General features: G+C 40.6%; 1 protein-coding gene across 1 annotated transcript in view; it reads left to right on the forward strand.

Annotated features, from left to right (window-relative positions):
- Positions 1-26647, forward strand: part of WDR19 (WD repeat domain 19) — a 54782-nt gene that overhangs the window by 13263 nt on the left and 14872 nt on the right. The window contains exons 10-24 of the mRNA XM_018572806.1: positions 559-629; positions 1234-1406; positions 2512-2632; positions 8919-9019; positions 10705-10827; positions 12206-12355; positions 13388-13535; positions 14806-15010; positions 18748-18907; positions 20687-20797; positions 21133-21242; positions 22169-22237; positions 23607-23661; positions 24484-24566; positions 25345-25428. Coding sequence (XP_018428308.1) covers positions 559-629; positions 1234-1406; positions 2512-2632; positions 8919-9019; positions 10705-10827; positions 12206-12355; positions 13388-13535; positions 14806-15010; positions 18748-18907; positions 20687-20797; positions 21133-21242; positions 22169-22237; positions 23607-23661; positions 24484-24566; positions 25345-25428 — 1764 coding nt within the window. The remainder of the gene's footprint in view (positions 1-558; positions 630-1233; positions 1407-2511; positions 2633-8918; positions 9020-10704; positions 10828-12205; positions 12356-13387; positions 13536-14805; positions 15011-18747; positions 18908-20686; positions 20798-21132; positions 21243-22168; positions 22238-23606; positions 23662-24483; positions 24567-25344; positions 25429-26647) is intronic.

The following is a 26647-nucleotide window of genomic DNA, read 5'->3' on the forward strand; positions in this document are numbered from 1 at the left end:
CCCTGGAACATTAGGCATTAGGGCCCACATTCTAGTGCTCACTGGAACTTTACCAAGCATGGTGAAAAATGTTTGTGAATTTGTATCACTGCTGACTGACCCCTTCTACTTTATAAACGCTTGCCTGACACTGAGCAGCCCCGGAGGGCTTTGCATCAGCTCGCTGGTCCTACTCAATTTTACTCTTTCACAAGTTATCCCATTTTCCAGATGCCTGAGTTACCATATTGCCAGTCTGGACCTGTCTACACTCAGATATGACATATTTTGCTCTTTGATGCCATTTTCTTCTGTGCCCCAGCGTTTGCCATGTTGCAAAATGAATGGTTAGATATTGGCATCATTTGGTGACCCCTGAAATAAGATCCTAAGTTTTGGGTCATACTCTCACATCAAAAAGATGTCCTACAGCAACAGTCACTATGTAATATCATTATGTACTATCATTTAAAAGAAAATAAGACTCGGATGTTATGGACACTATCAATTATTATTGTCTGCTACTTTTTCTGATTTTTATATTTGCTCTTCACTGTAACTTTTGCTAATCTGTTTTAGTATCAAAATCCATGACTTAAGTGAACTGAAAGAAATGTATGCGATCATCACTCTGGATGATGAAACTAAAGGTAACCAATTTGCTAATATAAATGGGACTTACTCAGTTCAGCTCAATTTTTGATAGGATGGGAAAGACTTAGATCCTCTGTCAAGTGTTCACTGATGCCGGTGTCCCCTCTTGGGAATTTCCCCTCACTTCCTTAGGACCAGGACAGGAGAATATTTTCAAAAGAGACACATATAGCAATAAAAAGCAATTTAAAAAAAAAAAAAGCAAACTGTAATGGTTTTTGGGTCAGTTTTATTTTACATTTATATAAGATAATAAGTTGATATTTATATCTTTTTTACATGCCTCTTCTACATATACATATCTACTGCAGGGTGTATCCATCTCTCTTTCTGATTTAAATTTTGTACTGAATTGTCTGTACAAAATTAAAAATTAGAAAATGTTAAAACAAAAAAACCTTTACTTTCCCTTTAAGTAGATTGGGAAAGTATAAGAACCATATTTTCATTTCCAGAGATTCCCAAAAGAAGAAGAAAAACTTAACATCTAACCCTTTACCACAATACCCAGAACAATTGGTTGGAATTGGGCATTAATAGATTAAAATATATTAAAACAGTCCATATCAACAGCATAATAACCTCTATTTTTTGCTAAAGGTTTAGATCGGCTTTCTTGGACAGATGATGGACAGTTGTTGGCAGTGTCCACTCAGCGAGGGTCTCTCAGTGTCTTCTTAACCAAACTTCCTATCTTGGGAGATACGAGTGGTACCAAGATTGCCTATCTCACATCTCTGCTGGAGGTCACTGTGTGCAATCTGGTAGAAGGGGTAAGGAAAATTGTTTTAGCTTTGTTTTTTTTACGTTGTGCTAAGCTGGGCTTCCATTTTTTCATTGTCAAATAGTCATCAGACCTGTTGTTCTGAGTCATCACTAGGTCATGATTTTTTTTCTGAATGTTCCTTTACTAACCACGTCTACTGCTACTGAAAATACCTAAATACAACATACATTTTGGATTTATTCAGTTATTCAGGTGCCCTTACATGTCTTGATACGTCTGCAGGTCTTCAAATGCCTATGCATGGGCCAATAGTAAGCCCACAAAGGCTGTTTTTTTTACCTTTATTAATAACTGACCTAGGTGGAGACCACTGAAATATACTAGGGTCACATTGGTGCATATAAATGGTCTTATACTGCTTTTATTGTCCCTTTTTATATATATATATATATATATTTCAGACTTTGCATGCATCTTGGATGCCAGGAAGGAGAAGTATTAGGCTGCCTAGTCTACCAGTGTATAGCTAGCCTAAATCTGGCCATACGCGCATAGATTTATTTTGTTCAGCTGGTGGGCTGAATGAAACAAAATCAGAAAATTCCTTTTACTTTTCCTCCGCTAAACACAGGTCTCCAATACCAGGCTATTGTCTTCTGACAACTAGCGCCTGCTGCCGTCAGAATACCCAAATTGTGGCGGATTGGCTGCAGTTACTGTTCGGAGGACCAATTTCCACCTGACTCCTTTGATAAAGGTTGATGGAAAAATCGACTTTTGCTGAGCCAAGTTGTGCCGGCAGGCCCACCCACAACTCAACTTTCAGCTGATTTGGTATCAACAAAACAAGTCTGATTAAAGATATGATTCTTTTTTGTTCATCTCAGATACTTGCACCTTTTCTCTCTAAGGTGACATGTCAGTGCAGTATGATGATGGTGAAATTAATGTTCTATAGAACAATGAAAATGATGGTTTATCAGTCACAACAAATAAAATACATCTTACAGAGATGCTTGCTATTGTTCTGTTGCTGGCTGATGTGAAAACAGAAGGATAGCGCTAATGTAGTTCTACACTGATGTAGTTATAAATGTCAATAGTCTTATATGATGTTTGACTTAATTACATTTCAATTTATTGTTGGCTAGGAGCTGCCGATCACAGTTTCTGTTGAGGTGGAGCCTAACTTCGTGGCTGTGGGTCCCTATCATGTTGCTGTTGGAATGAACAACCGGGCCTGGTTCTATGCTCTGACCGAGAACGGTATGAGTCTGTCTCTCCGATTTAATGGTCTGTTACATTGTCTCATGTGACTATCACACTGTCCACTGCCCACCCATTATTTTCTCACATCACATAATGATAATCTTTTCCCTATGCAAGAAAACGCAAACTATAATTACATATACTTAAAGCAGAACTCCCGGCAGATATAATAGCACACAACAATTGGTATAGTAATATATTCATTAAAAATAAATACACTTTTAAGTGGAATTAGTGCAAGTACCTGAATTTGTCTAGATATCAGGTATTCCCTGCAAAGAAACATTCAGACTAACATTGTGCCTGTGCTCCGGTCCGGTGTGATCAGCATTTTGATCGCACCGGACCGCAGACACAATGTGCCTTGCGATACCGTGCAGCCTATCGCATTGCGGCTGATGGGCGTGGCTATGGTGCCATTCACTTCAATGGCCCACCACGCCCCCTCCTGCCCCACACAAAAGTGAGCAGGCCGCAATGCACTGCATCTGGTGTGAACCTAGCCTTAAAGAGGAAGGAGCCGCACTATGAGCCAATCAGGTTCAGCTGCACATACAGAATATGCTGTACTGCTTATAGTAATGATAGAAAGAGAAAGCAGAAGGATGACCACATCAGTGTGCTGCTGCTCCCTCTTTGTCTAATCAGATGATTGGGGGTGCTCTTGACTAAGCTTTTCTGCTGTTACAGTAGAGGTTAAGGACCTCTCTGTGCTGCCCAACAGACATGGCTGGATCACAAAACTGTATAGAATAAAACATCTTTTGGCAGGTAAAACAAATTCCCATATATGTTATCTAACTGTCTGCATTTAGTTCTGCTTTATACATGCTCTGTGTGCAATTCTTTTCAGAAACATAATGTACACTTCTTGGATACCCATGTCCCTTTGCTTTTATACAGACAGGTTCCCTTATATTATCAACACCCCATCCTCATTTTTTAAACCAGTCTTGGACTTGAGCAGCAGTGACTAAGAAAAATGCAGCAAGGAGTTATTGATATCTCTCTCCTCCCTATACAGGATAATCATGCGTTTCCAGCAATATACCTTTATGATTTATTATTTAAATAATTACATCATTTTTAAAATGTCCTTTTCTATTTCAACATTTTTTATTAGTTTCAATACCACAAAAGACATTTACATACAAAAAAACATTGACCCTAATAGCCAACAAGGAAAAACACTAAAAACTTCCCCGTGAGCCAATTTTCTAAACATTGTTACATAAAATCACAAGGACAACATAAAAAGGGAAAAGAAGACACCAAGGTTTAGATTATATAAAATGGTCATTCACATTAATCTAAAAGTTTCACATCCAATCTAACTGACATTCACAGTTCAAAATAATATAACCATTACAGGAGTGTCACACTTTCTACAGAAAGTAATGGATGTGCACAGGCGATCCAGGGTTGCCATATCCTCCCAAACCTTTTTTTAGTGTCCAGCAGGATACTAGTTAATTTTTCATTAAGAAAGAAGGAATCCATTTTTCTTTTAACCTCCCTAAAGGGGACGAATGGCTTCTTCCAGGCACAGGCGATGGCCTGTTTAGCTGCCAGCATAACATATACTACCAGTTTATGCTATAAGTTTGTTATAGAGGGTGGTTTAAAATGTAATAAGGCCAGCCAAGGATCAATCTCAATGTTAACTGAAAGAAGATCGTAAATTAGTTGAAAAACTTTGGCCCAAAATCTAATTTTGGGCATGTCCACCAAATATGGTCAACATCTCCCCTCGACGCACATCCTCGAAAACAGAGGTCAGAGTGTGACGAGTGGAGGTGGTTCAGCATGGAGGGCACCAAATACCATCTTGTCAGAGATTTAAATGCAGTTTCCAGCGAAATTACATAAATAGAGCTAGTAGCTACTGAACTCCAAATTTGACTCCATTCCCTTGGTTGCTTGGTGGAAACCGAATCTCTTTCCCATTTCTGTACATATCTATGACTACCTGGAGTTTGTAGTCTATTCAAATGAGAATAGAGTAATGAAATAAGTTTAGGAGTATTAGGGTAATTCAAGCTAATGTTTTCAAAAGTAGTCAATTCCCGTCGAGATGAGTCCCTGGACAACACCGAGGAGACCCAGTGTCTAAGTTGTAAGTATCTAAAATATTCAGTAGCTGGAGCTTGCAAATTATTCTGAAAGCACGTCCATGGACGAGCAAAACTGTCCTATCAAATGATGAAGGTACAATACTTTTTTGGAGGTCCACCAGGCAAATGCGTTGGGCATTTCCAGTCCCGGTATAAATAGAGGGTTACCCGCCAGGGGAAGTAACGGAAGTTTACTGTAGTATCTCGTACTGTCCCATATTTTCAGCATATTTAGTCTCGTTAACCTTAAAGTTAGAAATCGTTTCAAAGGACTTTAAATCAGGAAAAAGGTTAGGAAGAGAAATATGTGGATTGGTTAATGTTAGCATTATATCATCAGCAAACATATGGAGTTTGTATTCTATAGGCCCCTTACCTACTCCCTTTATGTCTCCCTTAATATGGATAAGACAAGCCAAAGGTTCCATAGCTAGGGCAAACATAAGTGGAGACAGTTGACACCCCTGACGAGTTCCTCCCAAAATGTGGACGAAATATCATGTAGGTATCGGACCGAGGCAGAGGTATAAATTCTGTAACCAAGCTAAAAAACTATTGGGGAATCCCCATTTGTTCAAAATATAAAATAAGTAATCCCACGAAATAGAATCAAACGCTTTGTGCAAATCTAGAGATTTTAACATGCCTGAAATTTTTGAAATATGCATATAGTGTATAAGGTGTATAATTTTATGGTATTATCTGGTGCTTGTCTACAAGGAACCAAACCCACGTGGTCTCGGTGAATAAGAATGGGCAAAAATTGATTTAAACATGTGGCTAATATTTTTGAAAGTAATTTATTGTCTATATTCAATAGAGAAATTGGTCTGTAATTATGAGGGTCTAAACTATCCTTCCCTGCTTTCGGGATCATCACTATATGGGCTAAAAAAGAGGAAGGATGAAATCCGGAACCTTCTTTCAGGTGCTTAAATAGTACCACTTAGTGGGGTGCCAAACTATTTGAACATTTTTTGTAATATAAAGCTGAAAACCCGTCCGGGCCTGGTGTCTTATGTGTCTTCAGGGAACTAATAGCTTGTATTATTTCAGAAATCGTGATGTCTGCATCCATTATAGATATCATATGTTCGGTCAGAGAAGTTAATAACACCTTTGACAATACTCGATACGCAAAATGAGATTGAAACCCAGAAGATTTACCATATATCTGAGAGAGAAAATAATTAAATCTGGGAGCAATAGTAGCAGGATTAGCGGTTATTGAACCATCCGACAGACGAAGTCTAATCGGATTTGGCGTCCTTGGTTTTGCTTTCAACATATTTGCCATCATTGACCCAAATTTATTTGCGCATGCATAAAACATGCGTTTAGACCATCGGATCTGTTTCTCAGCCTCATCGTTCAGTAAAAGATTAATCTCTGTTTTAACAGAGCCAATCTCTTTCCTGATAGAGTCCCTAGGATTAATTCTCCATTCAGACTCCAAATTCTTCAACTTAGTAAGGTCCAAAATGGAAGTAAGGTCCAAAATGTTCTTATTTCTCTCTCTCCTCCTTCTTGTGGCCAGACCGATAAGCTATCCCCGCATAACTACTTTGTGGGTTTCCCACAGGGATATGGGGATGAAACCGAACCTTAATTTTCCCTGAAGAAGGAGGAAAGAGATATTTGTATCTGTTGTGCAGATCCGGTAAAAGTAAGGAGAGAATCATTCAATCTCCAATTAAATTTAGGAGAAATAGGGGAGAAGGAGGCACAATTTATCAAAAGAGGAGAGTGGTCTGACCAACTGATTGAGAGAATACGTGCCCCTCCAAATATCAATCAAATTATGTTCAGATAACATTGTGCAAAAAAGAGTGGAGTGAACAATAGAAGTGGAGAGTGCTGGTCGGCATTCCGATCTATCTAATTTACTATCTAACACCAGATTGGAATATCCCATCATCAACAAAGTGACTTGTGAATGCTTTTCAACTACTCCTAAAAAATGTGAGAAAAAAATGTGTTTGTCTAGTGTTCGGAGCGTAATATGTAGCAAACGTTACTACAGTATCCAAAATATTGCCTCTTAAAATGAAGTATCTCCCTGCTGGATCAGCTATCTCCAAAGAACAAGAGAATGGTGTATTTTTATGAAATGCTATCAACACTCCTCTTTTTTTCTAGAAAGTTAGCTTGAAAAATTTGGGAATAATTTTTATGTATATATTTTTGTTTAAAGGAACTATAGAGCCTTGTTTCCTGTTGACCACATTTGCCTGAAGTGAAGTGAGGAAAAATAAATTAAATGCCAATCTTCGCTTCTGCGGGGAATTTAACCCTTGTACATTATGTGATATTATACGGAATTCCGCAGTAACCATTTATAGATGGGCAGGACAATACGCAGTGAACCCCCATAGGGAAAAGCCTTAGTATCTCCTTAAAAAAATCTCGGTGTCCTAAAGTAAAAAAATAGGGAAGACCACATAAAAGAACAAACAAAAGACATGATACTAAAAACAAAACAAAAAAAAGGACCACAAACTATAGTTTATATAACTATATTATCTTAAAGTCAACCCCAAGTAAAATAGCTTCTTGTTCCTGTGTTAGAGACTCAGTCCTCTAGATTTCTCTGGGGGTAACAGGGTCCCTCAGGTTGCCCCCGACGATTCCTTATATGTTTCTCCCACAATGGAGCTAGGCGTTTCTCCCTTAATGATTGCGGAGGTTAAGATGTCGATTCAGTACTCTTAGCCATTAATTGTAAGCGTTCCAATAAAAGTCCTGCTTCTTCAGGAGAAGAAAAGGAGTAAGCTCTATTATTGTAATTAAAGAGAGTTTTGAGCGGGTACCCCCACTTGTATTTGATAACATGTTGCTGTAATACTGTCAAAAATGGTTTCAGAGCCCTGCGGCGTTGTAAAGTTTGAGGGGCGAGGTCCGCATATATTTGGTAATTGTAATCTTGAAACTTAAGAGACCACTTGGCCCATGCCGCTTGTACTATAGCTGCTTTTGTTTTATAAAACATTGGTTTCAAAATAACATCTCTCTGGGTTCCGTCAGCCCGCTTAGGCCCCAAAGACCGGTGTACACGATCCATTTCGAGTTTTTCTATGGAATATCCTGGGAGTAACTCTGAAAGCAATGTGGCAATAGCGGCCCCAAGATCCTCCACCTGTTCTGGGATCCCACGGATCCGCAAATTACCCCGTCGGCTTCTATTCTCTAAGTCTTCTATTTTTAGTAAAGCCAGGGAGAGATCCATTTTTACAACATCTAAATCATGTTCATGTGCCTCTATCACAGTAATAACATCATCCATTTTCGTCTCAACCTCATGTATCCTAGATCCCAACTCCTTAATATCTCTGGATAATTGAGAGGCTAATTTATCTGTAGCAGTCTGTAATTCCCTTTGCAACAGTATCTTATTTCTCTAATAGCTCTGCCTCTCTGCATGTTACCTCTGCTGGTTGTTCAATCGATAATTGGGGAAGGGAACTTTCACTCTGGGAGTGCTCCATAGCGTCTGTCGGCTCTGGCGTGGAAGCCCGAGGCTGCGGCGGAGGTACCACTGACAGCCTCGGTGTGGACTGCGTCACGGAAGTAAACGAAGCCAGGTTCATCGGTGTCTGCTTCGCATTGATAGTGCTCTTCCCCATTGCACCTCTCCGCATCACCGGAGATCCCTCAATCAGCCCTGCTGACCGGCGGACGACAGCGAACGTTTGTTCTTCAATGGGTACTGTGAATAAACCCCTTCTAGTGCTTCAAACAACATGTCCCATGTCTGTGTGTTGTGGAGCCAGCTCAGCACGCAGCCATCTTGCTTGGCTGCTCACTAGCGCCCTCCGTTAAAATGTCCTTTTAATATACATCCTAAAATAATTACATGGAGTTTGCATGTTGTCCCTTTGCTTGTTGGAGTTTCATCCAGCAACTTCGGTTTCCTCCCACACTCTAAAGACATGAGGGTTGGTTAATTGGCTCATGTCTAGATCGGCCCTAATAGCGGTGTTTGTGTGTGTGTGTGTGTATGTATGTATGTGAGATGGGGACCTTAGATTGTAAGATCCTTTAGGACAGGGACTGATGTGAATATACAGTATGGAAATTGTTGGTGCTATATATTGCACATACCTGTATAGGTGTATACACATACCTGTAATAAATAAATAAATAAATATCTCATTTTCTTCCCTGTGCAGGTGTAGAGAAGCTGAAGGACATGGAATACTTGGGGACTATTGCAAGCATGAACCTAAATTCTGATTATGCTGCTGCCTTGTTTGAGGGTAAAGTGCAGCTTCATATGGTGAGGATACCATCTAATTATCTACTGACTATGCAGTTGGAATGCACTTTATGAAATAAATGTAAAATGTACTTTCAAACGGTGTAATCCTAAAAGTATAACCAGTAGATAGATACCATATTTTAAAGCGATTCAAAACTGCAATTGCCTAAATTATTTTTATTGTTCTATAACTACAGTACCACTTTCCCTAATTCTGGTGTCATAGGGACAGGGCTTGACATATAAAAGTTCTCTGCATGCACTGCTTCTCTGCAGGGACTGATGAGAGTTGCTCCTTTGTGATTGGCTAATTTCAGTTTTCCATTTAACATGTGTGTTTCATAGCTGGAAAATTAGGCTTGCCGCCTGGCCTCACCCTCTGTACATGCACTTCTCAGGTGGACCTTTGTAATTGTGTCTGTGTGGCTACAAAGTAGTGGGAGATCAACCAGGTGGTGGTGATAACTTAGCAAACAGTGCAATGTAGCATATCAAAAAAAGTTAATCAGCACTTTCAGCATAAATTATTCTTAATAAAATGTTATTTTTATTATCTGCAAAGCTAAAAACTGAATAATGTTAGCTTGCAACTAAATATTACTGCCAGAGTTAGGCTATGAATCAATAGGGAAAACATGGATGATGGCTGTTTTTAACTTTGAAGATAATTAGGGTTGCACAGATAACAAGTACAGTACTCGGTACAAGTACGAGTACATGTACCGATACTTTTGAGCTCCAAGACTAGACTAGAGATAAATTCAAAAATTAGGAGGCAGCTGTCATTTGTAAGGAGCACACTGAGCTCCTGGGATTTGTACATCTCTGTTCCAATGTATGATTTTATAATTATAAGGTCTCGTTCACACCTAGGCGTATTGCATATGCGCGACCGCCGCGCGTTTCCGAAGGCTACTTGGCTGTATCCCAATGGAAACGCGCAACAAAACGGCCCAAAGTAGTACCTGTACCTTTTCAGGCGTGGGCCGTTTTGTAGCGCGTTCGGGACGGGCGGAAATACGCCAAGGTGGGAACGAGACCATTATATATAATGGGATTTATATTTTTGAGCGTTTTGTATGGCGTTCGTCGAGCGTAGAACGCGCTACAAAACGTTCAGGTGTGAACGAGGGCTAAATAAAGTGATGGACAGATACCAGTTTTGCGAGTACGAGTACTGGTACTTGCCGAGTACTTACAAGTACAAGTACTGATACATTTTTGGTTATTGTCATGTGTTTTTCTAAATCAATACAGACTAATGATTTCAGGACAGTGGTGGAGCGCCAGAGCCAGGTCTCAGCTGCAACCTCTGCAACCCTGGTAGTTCTCATGAAAATGCCAAGTATCTGCATGGTACTCGAAAAGTATCTGTGCATCCCTAAAGATAATAAATGATATTTAAATGATAAATGCTGGAAGTGCTGATCAACTTTTCTGAGATCTTCAAGCGGGGAGGAACTCTGGATTGTGCACTGCTGGAGAATTGGCTTATCTGAAAACAGGTGAGCTTTCTGTGCATTGCTACATATGCCTGACAAACCCGGCCCTGTTCACAAATTGTTGATGCCTGCTTAGGTGTTTACACTGGAAATTATAGTGAAGTCTGCCAACTGATTTGATTTCTTTATTGTGTAATCATATCATCACATACTACTTTTCATAAATAATAAAAAAAAATAATAATTTCTGAATTCCCCCAGATTGAGGGTGAATCTCTAGAAGCTCAGGAAGAGCGGGAGACTCGTCTGTTCCCATCTGCTGATGAGAAGTATCGGATACTGTGCCATTCATTGACTGGAGATTTCCTTATCTATGGAACAAATGTAATTTTTTTTTTCTTTTTTTAATACAGTTTTTGCATTTTTGCTAAAAATGATTCTAACAAGGAATTTAGATGTGTCTGAAAGTAAGGATTTGTTGTGTGGAAGATGACAGTTAGCAGAGTCTTAATGAGTATACATAAAAAAAGCTTTGAAATTTTGTCAGAGATGTCAGCGTATTAAGCTGGAAGATAGGACCATATACAATATGTAGCCTAGACCAGCCTAACAGGTGCCAATGCTTCATTTTCAAGCCATTTAGAAATATTTAAGGTAGTAATGTGGCTGCTATAGGACTCAAATACATTTCAATGACTTTCTAATGAATCCCTCAAAAGCGATGGTAAAGTTAAAAGTTTCTTTCGTTTTAAATAGAGTGGGCAAGGTTTAGAACCCCTGTCATTGGTATTGCTGTTTCTGTAGAAATTTAGACTTTCCTCACTCATATAGCAAAACCAATATACATTGCCTTTAAAATATCCACATTCATATCTGAAATGTCTGATAAGTGAATGCACTAAGGTGAACCTTTAGCCATTTTAAACTTTTAAAAACAACAGTTACAACAAGGTGCCTGCTGTCTAACTAGCAAAGCCTTCTCTGTTAGCCTTCCTCCATTCACTTTGTTCCATCTGCTTAAAGGCAATTCCATCTTTTAGAAAATTTATAATAAATGCACACACATTCATGAAAGGAAAAATGTACATTAACTATTTTTTTTGCATTGGAACCAGCGGATTGTGGTTGCAATGCTCTAGCTCCTGCAGCTGCTTCTTCCCAGATATTCAGTAACAGGGAAGGGAGAAAGAATGAATGGACTTCAAGTGCAGGGATGTCACTGCACTTGTATTCCATTGGGAACTGCAAGTCCCTCTGCCACAGTGGCTGACAAGACTCGCAGTTTCTGCATTTACAGATCCTCACAAAGTATATGTGTATCGATCGCCTGCACTGCTGCATCAAATTCAAATAGTGACTGGAGCCTACAGGGAGAGGTAGGGAGGTAAGTGGGAGGGCTGCTGCTGTAGATATGACCATATTTCATGTTACACCCTGAATATGGGTGTAACGTGGCTTAAGCATTTAAGTCTCCTCTCTGGAGTTAAGCTCAGCTCATCCACTGTCTCCCTGTTGAAGGTGAGCTCCCTTATTGGCCATTGAGGTTCATCCACTCCTAATATATTACTTTATATTTATATATAATATAATATAAAGTAATATATGTTTATATTACATTGTGCTAAGCTAGGATTTGTAATTACTTTATCATGAAGTTGCGTGAGATGCACAAATGTAATGTCTTACTAGAATATAGTAAAGCGAATGACCATGCAATTCTCTTAGTCGTAACTAGTTTCAAATCTGTTCTCCTTTTCTATAGACTGGGTTTGTAAAGTATTTTTACCTGGAAGACTGGCAATATGTCAATGAATACCGACACCCAGTCAGTGTACGAAAGATCTTTCCTGACACATCTGGAACAAGATTAGTTTTAATCGATGAGAAGACTGAAGGCTTTGTGTATTGCCCAGTAAGTAGTAATGTGTCATACAGTACATGTGCCTATCTCACACTGATTTATTTCAGGGAGTACGAAATAATATTGATAAGTTGAAATCCAGGTGAGGAGCTAATTAACCTGTTGAAATACATATTCATAACATGTTTACCTGCCCAAAGGAACTGTACTTGTGTTCAGCTGGTCTTGTGATCCAGGCACACCTGGTAGAAAGCATAACCAGGTCGGAGACACCACTTTTCTGTACTGCAATTAAAAAAAAACAGGTTGGTCACCAGCTTTCCCCAACCTGTGGAGTAAAGGAGAAACTGCATCACTTTGCTTTCTCCCCAAATGTGTTCAGGCTGTTGGGATTAAAGCTGTGCAGAACATTACAGTAAGCTGATATCCGGATAGATTTACAAATTTATGCTAGCGGTATAAAGCTGCCAGATGGTGCAGAGGAGCAAAGGAAACTCCTATGGTCTTCTAGCTCAAACTAGAGGCAGCAATGCTTTGCAAACAGTGTTCACCCAGCTAATTGCTGGGAAAAACCTTTGCAGATCAGCCCCTTCATGGTTTTAGTGAGTATATATCTTATAAAATTATGTTCTCTGGCTACCTGGACTTCAGCTTTAAGAGAAGAAAGCAGAAGAAAGAATAAAACATTTGTTTCCTGAATTATCTGTAATTCGCATGTAAGGAATGTTTGGACAGGGTGATGTGTTCAGGTAAGTGCTAGTCTTCTAGACTGAATTGGTCCTGATGGTCCTGACCCTCAGTTACAAATGCCGACAATTGTGTCATGAAGTAAACAAGGAAAATGCTGATGAATGAAGTATATGTTTTGAGTTCCAATGTTACCAGGCATACTATTCATTCTACTGGGTTTCACTTAGAATTTATCTTCTGGGTTCCCAGGACAATGACAAACTGACCATTGGTGTTATAGGACAATAGTATGTTGATACTCTTATGTGAAAGTAACAAAAAAAACACATCTGGTATAAAGATCAGAAAGTTCTCTGGATTATGTCATTTACTCTGTTTCCTTGCATTTTTCAGCAAAATGATAATTTGTACGAGATTCCAAACTTTTCCCCAACCATCAAAGGCATTCTTTGGGAAAACTGGGCAGTGGATAAAGGGGTCTTCTGTGCCTTTGATGATGACAAGGTGTTTACATACGTCTTTCACAAGGACACCATACAAGGTACATCCTTAGGTATTCTTTTCCCCATTAAGGTACTACATACCGGGACTGAACAATTAGAACTAGAAGAATGGAAATATTCCGAGTAGTAAACTGTCAGGCTTAACCTTTCATGTTCTAGAAAACATTAAACAAGAATTATAATTGTTCCCTGGTGAAAATGCTTTACATTTGTTCTTATATTCTTCTGTCAAATTATCATCAGTCTTCATAAATGAAGATGTATCTGCAAAATGAATTCTGTTCATGGACTGTGACGCATTTGAAGTGTGAAAATGATTTGTAAAATGATACGTATGGTGCTCAATATTAAATAAACTTCTCTAAACACTATCGGAATTTAAAATATGCATATAGCTTAGCAAATTCAGTACTATAATATTTTCCATTTAAAGAACTGGCTGTTAATAAGCAGACAAGTGGCAAAACACATTATGATAATCCCCTGGCTTCAGTCGTTTCTGAGACGCCAACCCAGAACAAGTGTGCAGTGAGTGAAGTCAGAAATCCTAATCTGTATACTTGTACTAGGTCAGTGGCCGTTAAAGCCTCTTTAAGCCTTAAAGTGACATTAAACTTGGAATTTAAATCTTAAAAATGCATTCAAGTACCCTAAATATTAACAAAAATGTATCTGATTTGTAAGCTGCAGATCCACAAATCATCTCTGAATTGTAATGGCATTGTCCTTCCTTCTGGAGGGTAGTTACTTTTGTCACCTATGGTCCCTGTGCGTGTTGTGAAGTAGTCCCTGCTTCAAGCTCGCTCCCCTTATGGACTACAATCTCAATAGAAATGAGTAATCTAAACGTGAGATTGTAGTGCATCATGGGAGCGAGCTTGGACTGGTAGCTACTTTACAACAGAAACAGGAACCATGGGGAACCCAAGTAGCCACCCTCCAAAAGGAAGGGACAGTGTCGGCACCAATTCAGGGATGATTTGACGATCTACAGCCGAGTGATACACAAATAAAATAAATTTTTGTTAATAGTTAAGGTACTTGAATGCAATTTTAAGATTTAACTCCTGAGTTTAGTGTCACTTAATTAGATATCTCTCAGCAGAGGTTTACTTTCTCAAACCTTCATGTCACCTGTGCATGCAAACAAACTAGAATTTTGTTTTTGCCCATTCAGCATGTCATATCTGATGAGGTTGGCAGAGCTGGTATTGGCCACTTCCTGTATTTTACGGCTTCTGAAAGTCATGAGATTTACACTGTCCTTCCAGCAGTTGTGTATAAGGCCAACATTTTTTCATTTTTCAGGCTCCAAGGTTATCCTGGCCGGAGGGACCAAGCTACCTTATGGCCATAAACCAGTTCTCTTGCACAACGGAGAGCTGACCAGTCAGACTCAGAGCGGAATGCTGAATAATATCTATTTAAGTACGCACAATTTCCTGAACAATATTAAGGATGCAGAGCCCAAAGAGCTGAAAAAGATGCTAACACAGACTTTAATGCTGAGAAGGTAGGACCCCAGCATCTCAACTTTTATCCTTTTCAGTGATTGCCATTAATAACAGTTGGAGTGCTTGCTGTCCTAAGAAGAGAAGATAAACACGGAAAAACCTCAACTTGAAGGGTTGTGCAGGCAAAATAATACACTAAGGAGATTGCTGAGGCTGGCCAGGAATGATGAGCAGAGCAATATCTGCCAGTTCTCATGTATTAGAGCACAGAACTTCCCACGTATTACCTTTCTTCTGAGCCAAAATAGAGTCAGGGATTGAGCCTGCTACCAGAGAAATTTTGCAGCAGATTGGGCAGTTTCCCTGTATAGAAAAGGGCGAGCAGCAACTGGAGGTGCTTATTTTCCACACCTTATGCACACCCTAAGAGTTAATAGGATATAGAAAGATGGGTGTGTTTCACTCTTCAGAGACAGAATTTAGGGTCTGTGTCGATGGAATTTTGTTTGCCTCAATGGGTTTTGTATTTCCATACAAGACTATGGCAATGCAAAATTCACTTGAAGCGGGTTAAATGCAACTCAGAAGGAGGTTAACTGCACCTGTCAATGAATTCTGAATAATCTTAGAAGTGTCTCATACTGATGCCATAGACACAAGCCCAAAGGCCCTTCACTATATACACAGTTCTCCCCATTGTCAGTCAATATGTTCATGTCCCTTTATCCTTATTGCAGAAAACAGTATACTGTAAGACAATAACAGAGAGACTAGGAAGAATCTAGCAGGAACATCACACTCTGTGGAAAGAAATGATCTAGGACTAGACAAATAACTGTTTATTAGTAATCACGCCTTTCAGTTCACCAGGATAATACATTGGTGCTGAATATCAAACTGATTTTCTCTGCTGGGCCTTTTATATATTCCTTATTTGTTTCTGATTCCTGGAGTCAGCCTGTAATAATTCTCTATATGCCAGTCTTCGCTTTATGTGAAAACACCTAATGAAAAGAATAAAAGCAGTGTTTTTAATCCTACTGTTATCATTAGTAAATTACATTTGGGGAACATCCATATAAAGCTAATGCAGGCAAAATAATGGTGTTGACTGTACCAGCTAATCAAAATTCGGTTTAAGTCGGGCTAGTAAAACGATAGCTAATTTTAATTTATCGCCATTGACAACATTAGTATTATATTTCGACAGTGTGAGTATATATATATATATTACGTCCTTATCTGTTCTAGCACAAAAATGGTTACATATACACAGTGCCAGCATTTTAGAAGAACTTCCAGAAACACTCAAGATTATTATTATTATACAGGATTTCTATAGCGCCAACAGTTTGCGCAGCGCTTTACAATATAGGGAAGACATTACAATCGCAATACAAATCAAGACAAGATGGTAAGGAGGGCCCTGCCCCTGAGGGCTTACAATCTAAAAGGGAGGGGGAAGTGATACATGAGAAGGGAGCTGTGTGGGGATGAATTGTTTGAGAACTTGATGGTTGAGCGGTTAGGTTGAGGTGGAATAAGCTTCCCTGAAGAGATGAGTCTTTAGGGAACGCCTAAAAGCAGTGAATGTGGCGACAGACGGACAGGTTGGGGTAAAGAATTCCAGAGTATGGGAGAGACTCCAGAGAAGTCCTGGAGGCGAGCATGGGAGGAGTTGACAAGGTAGCTGGAAAGCAGGAGGTCTTGGGAAGAGCGGAGTGGACGGTTAGGGTGATACTTTGAGACCAGGTTTGAGATATAGCCGAGGGCAGAGTTGTGGATGGCTTTGTAAGCAATTGTTAATATTTTGAATTGTATCCTTTGGGGCGAGTGGAAGCCAGTGTAGGGATTGACAGAGGGGGGTTGCAGACACTGAGCGGTTGGTTAGGTGAATGAGCCTGGCAGCTGCATTCATGATAGACTGAAGGGGGGATAGCCTGTGTAGAGGTAGGCCAATGAGGAGGGAGTTGCAATAGTCAAGACGAGATATAACAAGGGAGTGTATGAGTAGTTTTGTGGTTTCCTTGGTGAGGAAGGGGCGTATTTTGGAGATGTTAGGAAGGTGAAGGCGGCAGGATTTGGATAGTGATTGGATATGGGAAAGAAAGGTGAGGTCCGAGTCAAGGATGACACCTAGGACCTTGGCATGGGAGGAGGGGTGGATAGTTGTGTTAACAATCTCAAGGGAAAAGTTGGGGGAAGGTGCACAGGCAGGAGGAAATATCAAGAGCTCAGTTTTTGAAAGATTGAGTTTTAAGAAGTGTTGCGACATCCAGGCGGATATGTCAGTTAGTAGATTAGTGACACGAGAGGACACAGAAGGGGTGAGTTGTGGAGTAGAAAGATAGATTTCAGTGTCATCGGCATAGAGATGGTATTGGAAGCCATGCAAGGTTATTAACTGACTAAGGGAGGAGGTGTAGATGGAGAAGAGAAGGGGTCCAAGGACAGAGCCTTGGGGGACCCCTACAGAAAGAGGAGGGGAGTAGTAAGATTTTTAGGTGACACTAAAGGTGCGCTTAGATAGGTAGGAGGAGAACCACAAGAGAGCAGAGTCTTGTAGGCCAAGCGAGAGGAGTTTTTTGAGGAGGAGCAGGTGGTCAACAGTGTCAAAAGCAGCAGAAAGATCTAATAGCAAGAGTAGGGAATAGTGGCCTTTGCTTTTATCAGTGAGTAGGTCATTAGTGAGTTTTAGGAGGGCGTTTTCAGTGGAGTGTAGGGGGCGAAAGCCAGATTGTAAGGGGTCGAGAAGGTTGTGATCAGTGAGGTGGCGACTTAGGCGACTGTAGATGAGGCGTTTTAGGAGTTTGGAGGGGAATGGGAGTAAGGAGATTGCTCTGAGATTATTGAGGTCGATAGAGTCCATTGAGTGTTTTTTGGGAATTGGGGTGACCAGGGCATTCTTCAGAGGGGAGGGAAAGATTCCAGTAGAGAGTGAGAGATTGAAAATGTGAGCAAGAGAGTCTAGGATAGAGCAAGAGGGTGACCGAAGTAGCGGTGAGGGAACAGGGTCCAAGGGGCAAGTGGTGAGGCGGATGTTAGAGAGAAACTTTGTAACCTCCTCTGTGGTGACGGGGTCAAAAGAGGAGAGTAACAAGTGTGATGGAGGGTCTGGTACATGAATAACTTCTAAATTCCCTTGTTATTTCATATCTTAATGTGTTTATAAAACACATTTTTCAATAAAAACGCTGGCTTTTGATAAATATTAAAGTAGAACTCTGATCAAAAATGTTTTTTATTTAGTGTTAGATAAAACAGGAAAGGATTGGAACCTCTGACCATTTTTTAATGCTGTCTTTGTGGCCTTTGGTCCGGATTTTCCTCAATTCCTGTTCCAGTAGAACAGGGGATCCTTACAAAAACACCAAAACAGGAAAAACTTGTTTTTTTCTTGCTGAGTAGGTAAGGTACAGAACCTGAAATTATTGTCTATATTTCTGTTGGGAAAGTTGCTGGAACAGATAGCAAGAGGAACATTTTCCAGTGGGAACTGTCCAGCAGAGATTCTAATCCTTATCACCCATTCTGTCTACAACTATAAAACCGGCCAGAGTTCCACTTTACATGAAAATGCCCATAGAAGGTTAGAAAACAACATGTAACTTGTATAACATGGGAATGCATTGCTTTTCTGGGACATATAAAAGGACAAATGTGTACTGGGAAAAGACTTTCTTTTAAATCAGTTGTGGCAAAAATATGAAATTCCCAGATTGCCACAAGGAGCTGACTGTAAATATAATGCTTATATTCTCTATTGTCCTGTTCTTTCTGCCTGCTCCTGGGCTAGGTTTTTGGATTCCTGGGAAATCTGCAGTTCGTTGAATTTAGAGGACAGCTGGAATGAGCTTGCTCGGGCCTGTCTGCACCACATGGAGGTGGAATTTGCAATACGCGTATATAGGATGATTGGGAATGTGGGCATGGTGATGTCACTAGAACAGATAAAGGTATATTATACAAATGTCATGTTATTAAAGAAAACCTGTCAAGAGAGAAACATGGAAACTACCATCGCTAACCTCTCCTTCTGAAAATGTTAATTGCTTGGCTGTCACATTAAGCCCCCATTCACACCTAGGCGAATTGTAATATGCGCGTCTGTCGCGCGTTTTTTTTACCGCGATTCGCGGTAAAAAAAACGCGCGCCGGTCGCGCGATTCCAAAGGCTACTTGGCTGTATCCCAATGGAAAACGCCCTACAAAACGGCCCAAAGTAGTACCTGGACCTTTTCAGGCGTGGGCCATTTTGTAGGGCGTTAGGGACGGGCGGAAATACGGCAAGGTGGGAACGAGGGCATTGACTACAATGCAACTTATATTTTTGACCGTTTTGTAGAGCGTTCGTCGGGCGTAGGACGCGCTACAAAAAGGTCAGGTGTGAACGTGGCCTAACACTCTTGATTTACTGAACCATGACAAATATGCAGGTGAGAATGTCCGACTGTATTTTGATTTTTCTGATGTGCAGGGTCAGTGACTCAGGCTGTATGAAGGCAGGAGATCACCACCTCATAAAAGATAGGCAAGAAGAATTTTTAGAAGAAGGTCTACAATGGAAGGCACTATCTATTCCTCATGTCTCGTTTAATTTAGCAATGTCTAAGTCTAATTCACCAATATTGCTTTTCAGATACATGAAGAGTGAGTGCTGAGGGATCATCCCACTTATTAATATTACAGCTAATGATGCAAAATGTTTATGACAGATATGCCTTTTTCGAGTGATTAAAGTGACATTAAACCCTCAGATTTTTTAACATAAACCAATACTGTAATGTGTGGCTTACTGTAATCCATGGTAGTTTCCCTTCTCTTTGCTGCTCTTCCTTTTAAATCCTCATGTCTTCTCATGCTTGGGGAGAACTTCCCTTTGCAGCTGAGTGCCTCTTCCTGTAGTGCTGGCTCAGGTTGCAAACCTACACACAGACACCATGTAGCCATGCCAGAGACAAGGCAGTCTACTGCAAAACAGAAGTTCTGCCCAGCATGAGAACAGATACAGATTTAAAAGGAAGAGCAGCAAAGAGAAGGGAAACTACCATGGATTACAGTAAGGCACACATTACAGTATTGGTTTATGTTAAAAAAATCTGAGGGTTTAATGTCACTTTAAGTCAAATGAGGATACAAACCTCTTTATAAACTAGAAACACAGACGTGCACAAACTTGATCGATGTACAGAGAAATACAATACAATTTCAGAGGATGTTCTTGAAAGTAGATTCTTTGTCATACCCAGTAGGTTTTACAGCATTTAGTTTAAAAATACAAAACATCTCTCCCTCTGATGTAGGGTTATATTGGGGTTCATACCATCCCTGACCTCCACAAGCACCACCCATCTTAAACTACTGTTTTTCTGTCGCCATACAATGAATTGTCTCACAATGGGGTTGATTTACTAAATAACTAAACCAGGTTCACTATCAAAGTAAGTGCAGACAGTTTTAGGGTAATCAAAGCATTACACGTAAATACTCATTTGTTCCCTGTGTACCAATCAGAAATAGTAATCGGGTGGAGCATAGTCTTCTGATCGATTCCTGTATCCCAGTGCAACCCCTTGGATCCTTAGCCCAGCTTGTACACACAGGACCAGGGTTTTCTTTGTATGTGTGTATGTGTAAACAGTATATTTTATAGGATGAAATGCCTAATACAAGAGAAAAGTACAGCAGTTACTGAAGTGTCTTTGTTTTAATAATGTGATGTCTTTTCTTCGCAGGGAATTGAGGATCACAATCTCCTGGCTGGCCATCTTGCCATGTTCACTAATGACTTCAACTTAGCACAGGACCTGTACCTAGCTTCCAGCAGTCCTATATGTGCACTTGAAGTAAGTTCACTAGTGTATAAGTCTTGAAGAGTCTGTCTCAAAAACTAAAGTTACCACAGGTATAAAGTGCTGACACCTAGCTGTGCATATACCTTCAGCAGCCATAGAAAACCTGCAATTATGACCGGATGTCAGACCATTTTGTCAAGGAAACCCCTGACACTTCAGGTAGTCAGTCAGCCCCACATTCCCATCACTTTTTGTTTTGTATTGTGTGGAGAAGGGTATATTATCCCTTGCACTGGTGTATAACATTATCCAGAATCCTGCTATTGAGTCCTTTTCTGTATGAACACAAGACATTATGTATAACTCTGGTTGTGTATTGACTTTAGGTCAGACGAGACTTGCAGCATTGGGATAGTGCCCTACAACTTGCAAAACGCCTGGCTCCCAACCAGATACCCTTCATATCAAAAGAATACGCCATACAGCTGGAATTCACGTGAGTCCTCGTATTGAATTATTTCATTTAGGATAACATTTCTAATAATAAATACTTTTTACTGAAAAATTGTGTATGTTAGAGTTATATGTGCTTTTGTGTATGTATAGTATATATCAGAAGAGCACTTTTTTGATGTGTCTCTATTAGGGATGCACTGATACTAGTATGGGGCAAGTACTTGCAATACCAAATATTTGGGTAAGTACTTGCACTTGCCAAAATGCTCTGATACCTACCCCTGATACCGGAACTTCCTGTCAGAGGGAGACTTCCTCTGACCGGCAGTGCCGCGAGGGAACATGGAGCCGGCTTCCCAGGCCAATCAGGAGGCCAGGCAGCGGGTAATGACTTGCCGCCCGGCTTCCTGATTGGCCTGGAAGCCGGCTCTATGCTGATTGGCTGGGAAGCCAACTCTATGCTGATTGGCCAGGAAGCCGGTCACCCTAGGACTAAAAAGAAGAAACCTAATGCAGCCAGCATAGTAAGTTACAATACATTTTTTATTTGTTTGTTAACGCATTTTTCCACGTGCATATCTACATAGAAGCATGCCCTGCTCAGTTAATATTCACTGCCTCACACCGTTTTTTTGGACATACAGTATGTTAGGTTTTAAGTGTACAGTGAATATTAATCTAATACATGGTAGGTGCTTACAAAGGCAGTTACTATATATTCTGATGTTCCGTTTCTTCTACAAACTGTATGATTAGTCATAATCCACATCTGCCGCAAAGTGTAATTGATCATTTTTGACTAGTTTTCAGCTTATTTGACTGTGCGGCCTATTAGACATCCATGTACAATAAATATTCATTTCACTTTTCCATGCTTCCTCTCTGTAATAATTACTGGCAATCATCTTGTTAAATGTTTTCTTATTTCTGTGTTGTCATGTGTAATGATTAATGTTTATGTTGCAGAGGTGACTATGTCAATGCACTTGCACATTATGAGAAAGGAATGACTGGAGACAGCAAGGTATGTTTTTCAAGATGAATATTTGGGTATTACAAGCCCTATCTAGAACTTTGGGCGATAGAGAGAATTGGGCTAAAAAAGAAGCCTGAGAGTTTTCTTGTAGAAACAAGGGCAGTTTCAGAGCAAGAATTATAGAAACATTCCAGTTTATGGATGTTGTTTCCAAACAGTGCAAAAACTCCAAAAATACAATCTTTATGTATACATTATTAAACAAACGAATTTGGATGTTCAGTCTATGCTCTGTCGTCAGTTTCTATAATCTGTGCTAAGGAAATAGACTTGGCTTTTGTAGCTGCATTACTGGTTTATAGCTACCCTATGAAAGATAACATGATGATCAGTGAACTATTTCTCCTGTTAAACAATCTAATAGAAAACAGAGGGGATACTGCTCCGCTAGGACTGCTTGACCACCAATATGCAGGAAAGATTTAGACACTTGTAAAGAGAAGGGGCTTGGTTAGAGAAATGTCTATGAAGAAGCAGGGCTCATGCCAGGGTTTAGGTTTGGTTTAATTAAAGGGACTCAGGATTGGACTGGTTAAATCAACCTGTAAGTAAAAAAGCTCCCTTAAAGAAAATATGTACATATTTATCAGCATATAAGCAGCAGAATGGAAATGAGCGGTGTATCAGCTTGTCCTACAGTAACGTGTAAGTCTGTAGGCCTGGAGTACTGTATCATGGCCAACTCTTGACTTTTAGGAAGTCAAAAGTTGGCCCCACCTCTTTCTTATTACCATGCCTTGTCATTGGTCCAGCATTGTTATTGGCAGTTGGTATTTGCTTATTAGAACCCTGAGTTTTGGAGCTCCCAGAGAAATCTAGGACAACCCCAGCATGACTTTAGAACAGGGCTCAAAATTTCAAGTCCTGAGCTACTAGCCAGGCCTTAAGAGTTACTCGCCACCAGTCGCCCCACCTGACCCCTACCGTGCCCCGCCCTTAACTCTGCCAGGTCAGTGGTGTGACACAGAGAACAGAGATCAGTAACAAAAAGACATAGCTTGATTTTTTTCGGTTAGGCTGCTGTTGTCAGGACAGGAGATGTAGCATTTCTGTGTACTGGATTCTTCAAGGAGTATTTGGATAACTGATTGAGAACAGTGACAGACATCTTGTCTGAAAAGCTAAGCCCATCTCAATTTGTTAGACTGTTTAAAGGGAATGTGTAGTCTTTTATTTATTAGAAACATGTAAGTGACATTGGTTTGATGTATTTGTATCACTATGTGGTAATATTTAAAAAAACAAACTTTGTTTTTTTGCATATAATTTGTAAATATATATCAAATTAAATATTTACTTTGTGGCTTGATATCTGTTCTCAATGATGGTTTAGAGAAAGACAAAGTAATTGTACTGAGCCACTGAGAGCTCCACCAGCCGGTTGCTTAAGAAAGACTGTGGAGCCATTCTGGAAAGTATGAAGGTATGTCATCTGTTTCACTGTCACATGGTGAGGGACCCAAAAGTAGTCTGGTGGGCCGAGTCATTCACTGGTTCCTTATATTTCCTGGTGACTCAAAATCAAGATCACCCCACCATAGTACTTGGTTCTGTTTCCACCTGGAGCCTTGCTCAGTGTGCCAAAGCGGGGTTGATCTTTGGAGTTTACACCTTTTCTTTTCTCTATAATAAAATAAATAAAAATATAACATGGAGGGTGGGCTGGCTGATTTGCAGATATGAAAAGCAAAAGCACAGAAATCACAGTTGATTCCAACATTTGTCTCAAAGTATCACCCTAACCGACCTCTCCGCTCCCAAGACCTCCCGCTCTCTAGGACCCTCATCAGCTCCTCCCATGCTTGCATTCAGGACTTCTCTAGAGTCTCTCCCATTCTTTGGAACTCTTTACCCCAACCTGTCCATCTATTTCCTACTCTGACTGCCTTTAGGCAATCCCTAAAGACTCATCTATTCAAGGAAGCCTATCCCACCTCAAACTAACCACATCACATTCTCAAACAATTCATCCCCACACAGCTACCTCCTCACTTGCCCCTCCTTCTTACATTGTAAGCCCTCAGGGGCAGGGCCCTCCTCACCATCTTGTCTTGAATTGTATTGTAATTATAATGTCTTCCTTATATTGTAAAGCGCTGCGCAAACTCTTGTCGCTATATAAATGCTGTATAATAATAATCATTTATCAATAACGTATATATTGTTTTGTGGTGGACTGAGGCTTTTACTTATGATCTTCTATCTGTATTATTGCTTACGCTGTTCCCTCTCATATCTAATCCAGCAATTCTCAGAAGCAGCCCAGCTATATGAGAAGGGCCAATACTATGACAAAGCAGCCTCTGTGTACATCCGCTGTAAAAACTGGTAAGCAAACTACTTCCTAAGCACTATATGTATTCAAAGTGACAACAAAATCCAACAATAGAACCCTTGCTGTAAAAAACAATGGCTTTTTGTTTATGGTGCACCGTAGTTTAAAACTACCGGATACATGTGTACACCTTTAAGCTTAAAGTGACATTAAACCCTCAGATTTTTTAACATAAACCAATACTGTAATGTGCGCCTTACTGTAATCCATGGTTTTTTCCCTTCTCTTTGCTGCTCTTCCTTTTAAATCTGTATCTGTTCTCATGCTGGGCAGAACTTCTGTTTTGCAGCAGACTGCCTTGTCTCAGGAATGGATACACGTTGTCTGTGTGTAGGTTTGCAACCTGAGCCAGCACTACAGGAAGAGGCACTCAGCTGCAAAGGGAAGTTCTCCCCAAGCATGAGAAGACATGAGGATTTAAAAGGAAGAGCAGCAAAGATAAGGGAAACTACCATGGATTACAGTAAGGCACACATTACAGTATTGGTTTATGTTAAAAAATCTGAGGGTTTAATGTCACTTTAAGGCCTTTTAAGTGGCCACGCCTCAGCATGTGATAGGGGAGCATGAGGAGTGGGGGCAATGTGCCCAGCCATGGCTGGCTAACCCACTGCAGTTCTGGTCCGGGAAAGGGGATCTTCTTCATGTTTAACATGATCCTAGCTTTACTGTCTTCATTATTTAGTTTAATATTAAATCACAAATTCACTTGTCTTTGTATATAACATTTTAATAGACTTGCAACATTATAACTTTCATTTGTTTTTTCAGGGCAAAGGTTGGAGAGCTTCTTCCTAATGTCACTTCTCCCAAGATCCATTTACAGTATGCAAAAGCAAAGGAGGCTGATGGAAAGTAAGTTGTGTTCAGAACTTTAACCTATGTAAATGTTCATTTGTTAGTTCACGATACCAGCACTTGAAACTGAACACCGGGCAAAACTACCCTTGCAGGGGGGCTCCTCCTGGAGTGCAAGTACTTGAGTACTTGTTTATTTCTACAGTACCAGGAAAAAGGACTATCGCCACTGTTCATTTCAAGGAAATATATATAAGATTATATGTGCATTGAATGTATTGTATGCATGTTATTTACTTTTAAAAGCCTCCTTTGTGTAGACATCCAAAAGCCCTGAGACTGCTGCTAGGTGCCACCATCTTGGATGTGATGTACTAAACTATAACTCCCAGGTAGCCACGTATATAGGTTATGTAGGGAGTTGAGGGGTGAAGGACTAAAGCTTGCGGAACACATATACTGTATATTCTCTTTGTTCAACCTGCCGGCTGAATGAAGAAAAACAAACATATTCCTCCATCAACGCTTATGAGCGTGGATTGGGGACTCCCCTGCTGCTTTCATTGTTTTTTCCGACAGCAGCCACCGTCACAATATCCAAACTGAGCTTGTAGCTTATTGGCTGAGAATTCTCCAACCTGCTCCTTAGATCAGTTGATCCAAGGATCCCAGACGGGAGGGTGCCGACAGCTGCACCCAGGGCAGCCATCAGGGGGGTACGGCCGATACTCATGTAAGGGGCCCGGGAAGCCTGGGGGGCCCACACGGGTCCCTTACATGACTATCAGCCAACGGCAAAGGGCGAGGAGGCAGAGGCCTGGCCCTAGCAGCGCAGGGCCCCAGCATTGCCGCTCCCGCGGCTTTGAGACAAGCTAGGGTCCCATCAGCGACGCTGCTCGTCTGATGTCAGACTGGCCGGAAGTGACGTCACATTAGTGACGTGACGTCACTTCTGGCCGGTCCGGTGGCAGACGAGGCCATGTGTGCAGGTAAGAGGAGCTAGGAAGGAAGGAAGGAAAGGAGGGAGGGATGCAGCCCTGACCAGCCCACCTGAGATCCCTTCATAGCCCACCATAGACAGTCTCAGATGGGCTGTGCAGCATCTATGGTGGGCTCTGCAGGGTCACTCTCAGGTGGGTCCTGCGTCCAGCGCGTCACTAAGCCCTGCATCCAGCAGGTGGGGGGCCCGGCCTAAAGCCGTGTAAGGGGCCCCAAAATTTCTGATGGCTGCCCTGGCTGCACCCACTGTGCAAATTTCGGACAGCTCATCAGGAAA

This window comes from Nanorana parkeri, unplaced genomic scaffold (assembly GCF_000935625.1).
Source record: "Nanorana parkeri isolate BGI_ZX_2015 unplaced genomic scaffold, ASM93562v1 scaffold2139, whole genome shotgun sequence".
NCBI lineage: Eukaryota > Metazoa > Chordata > Amphibia > Anura > Dicroglossidae > Nanorana > Nanorana parkeri.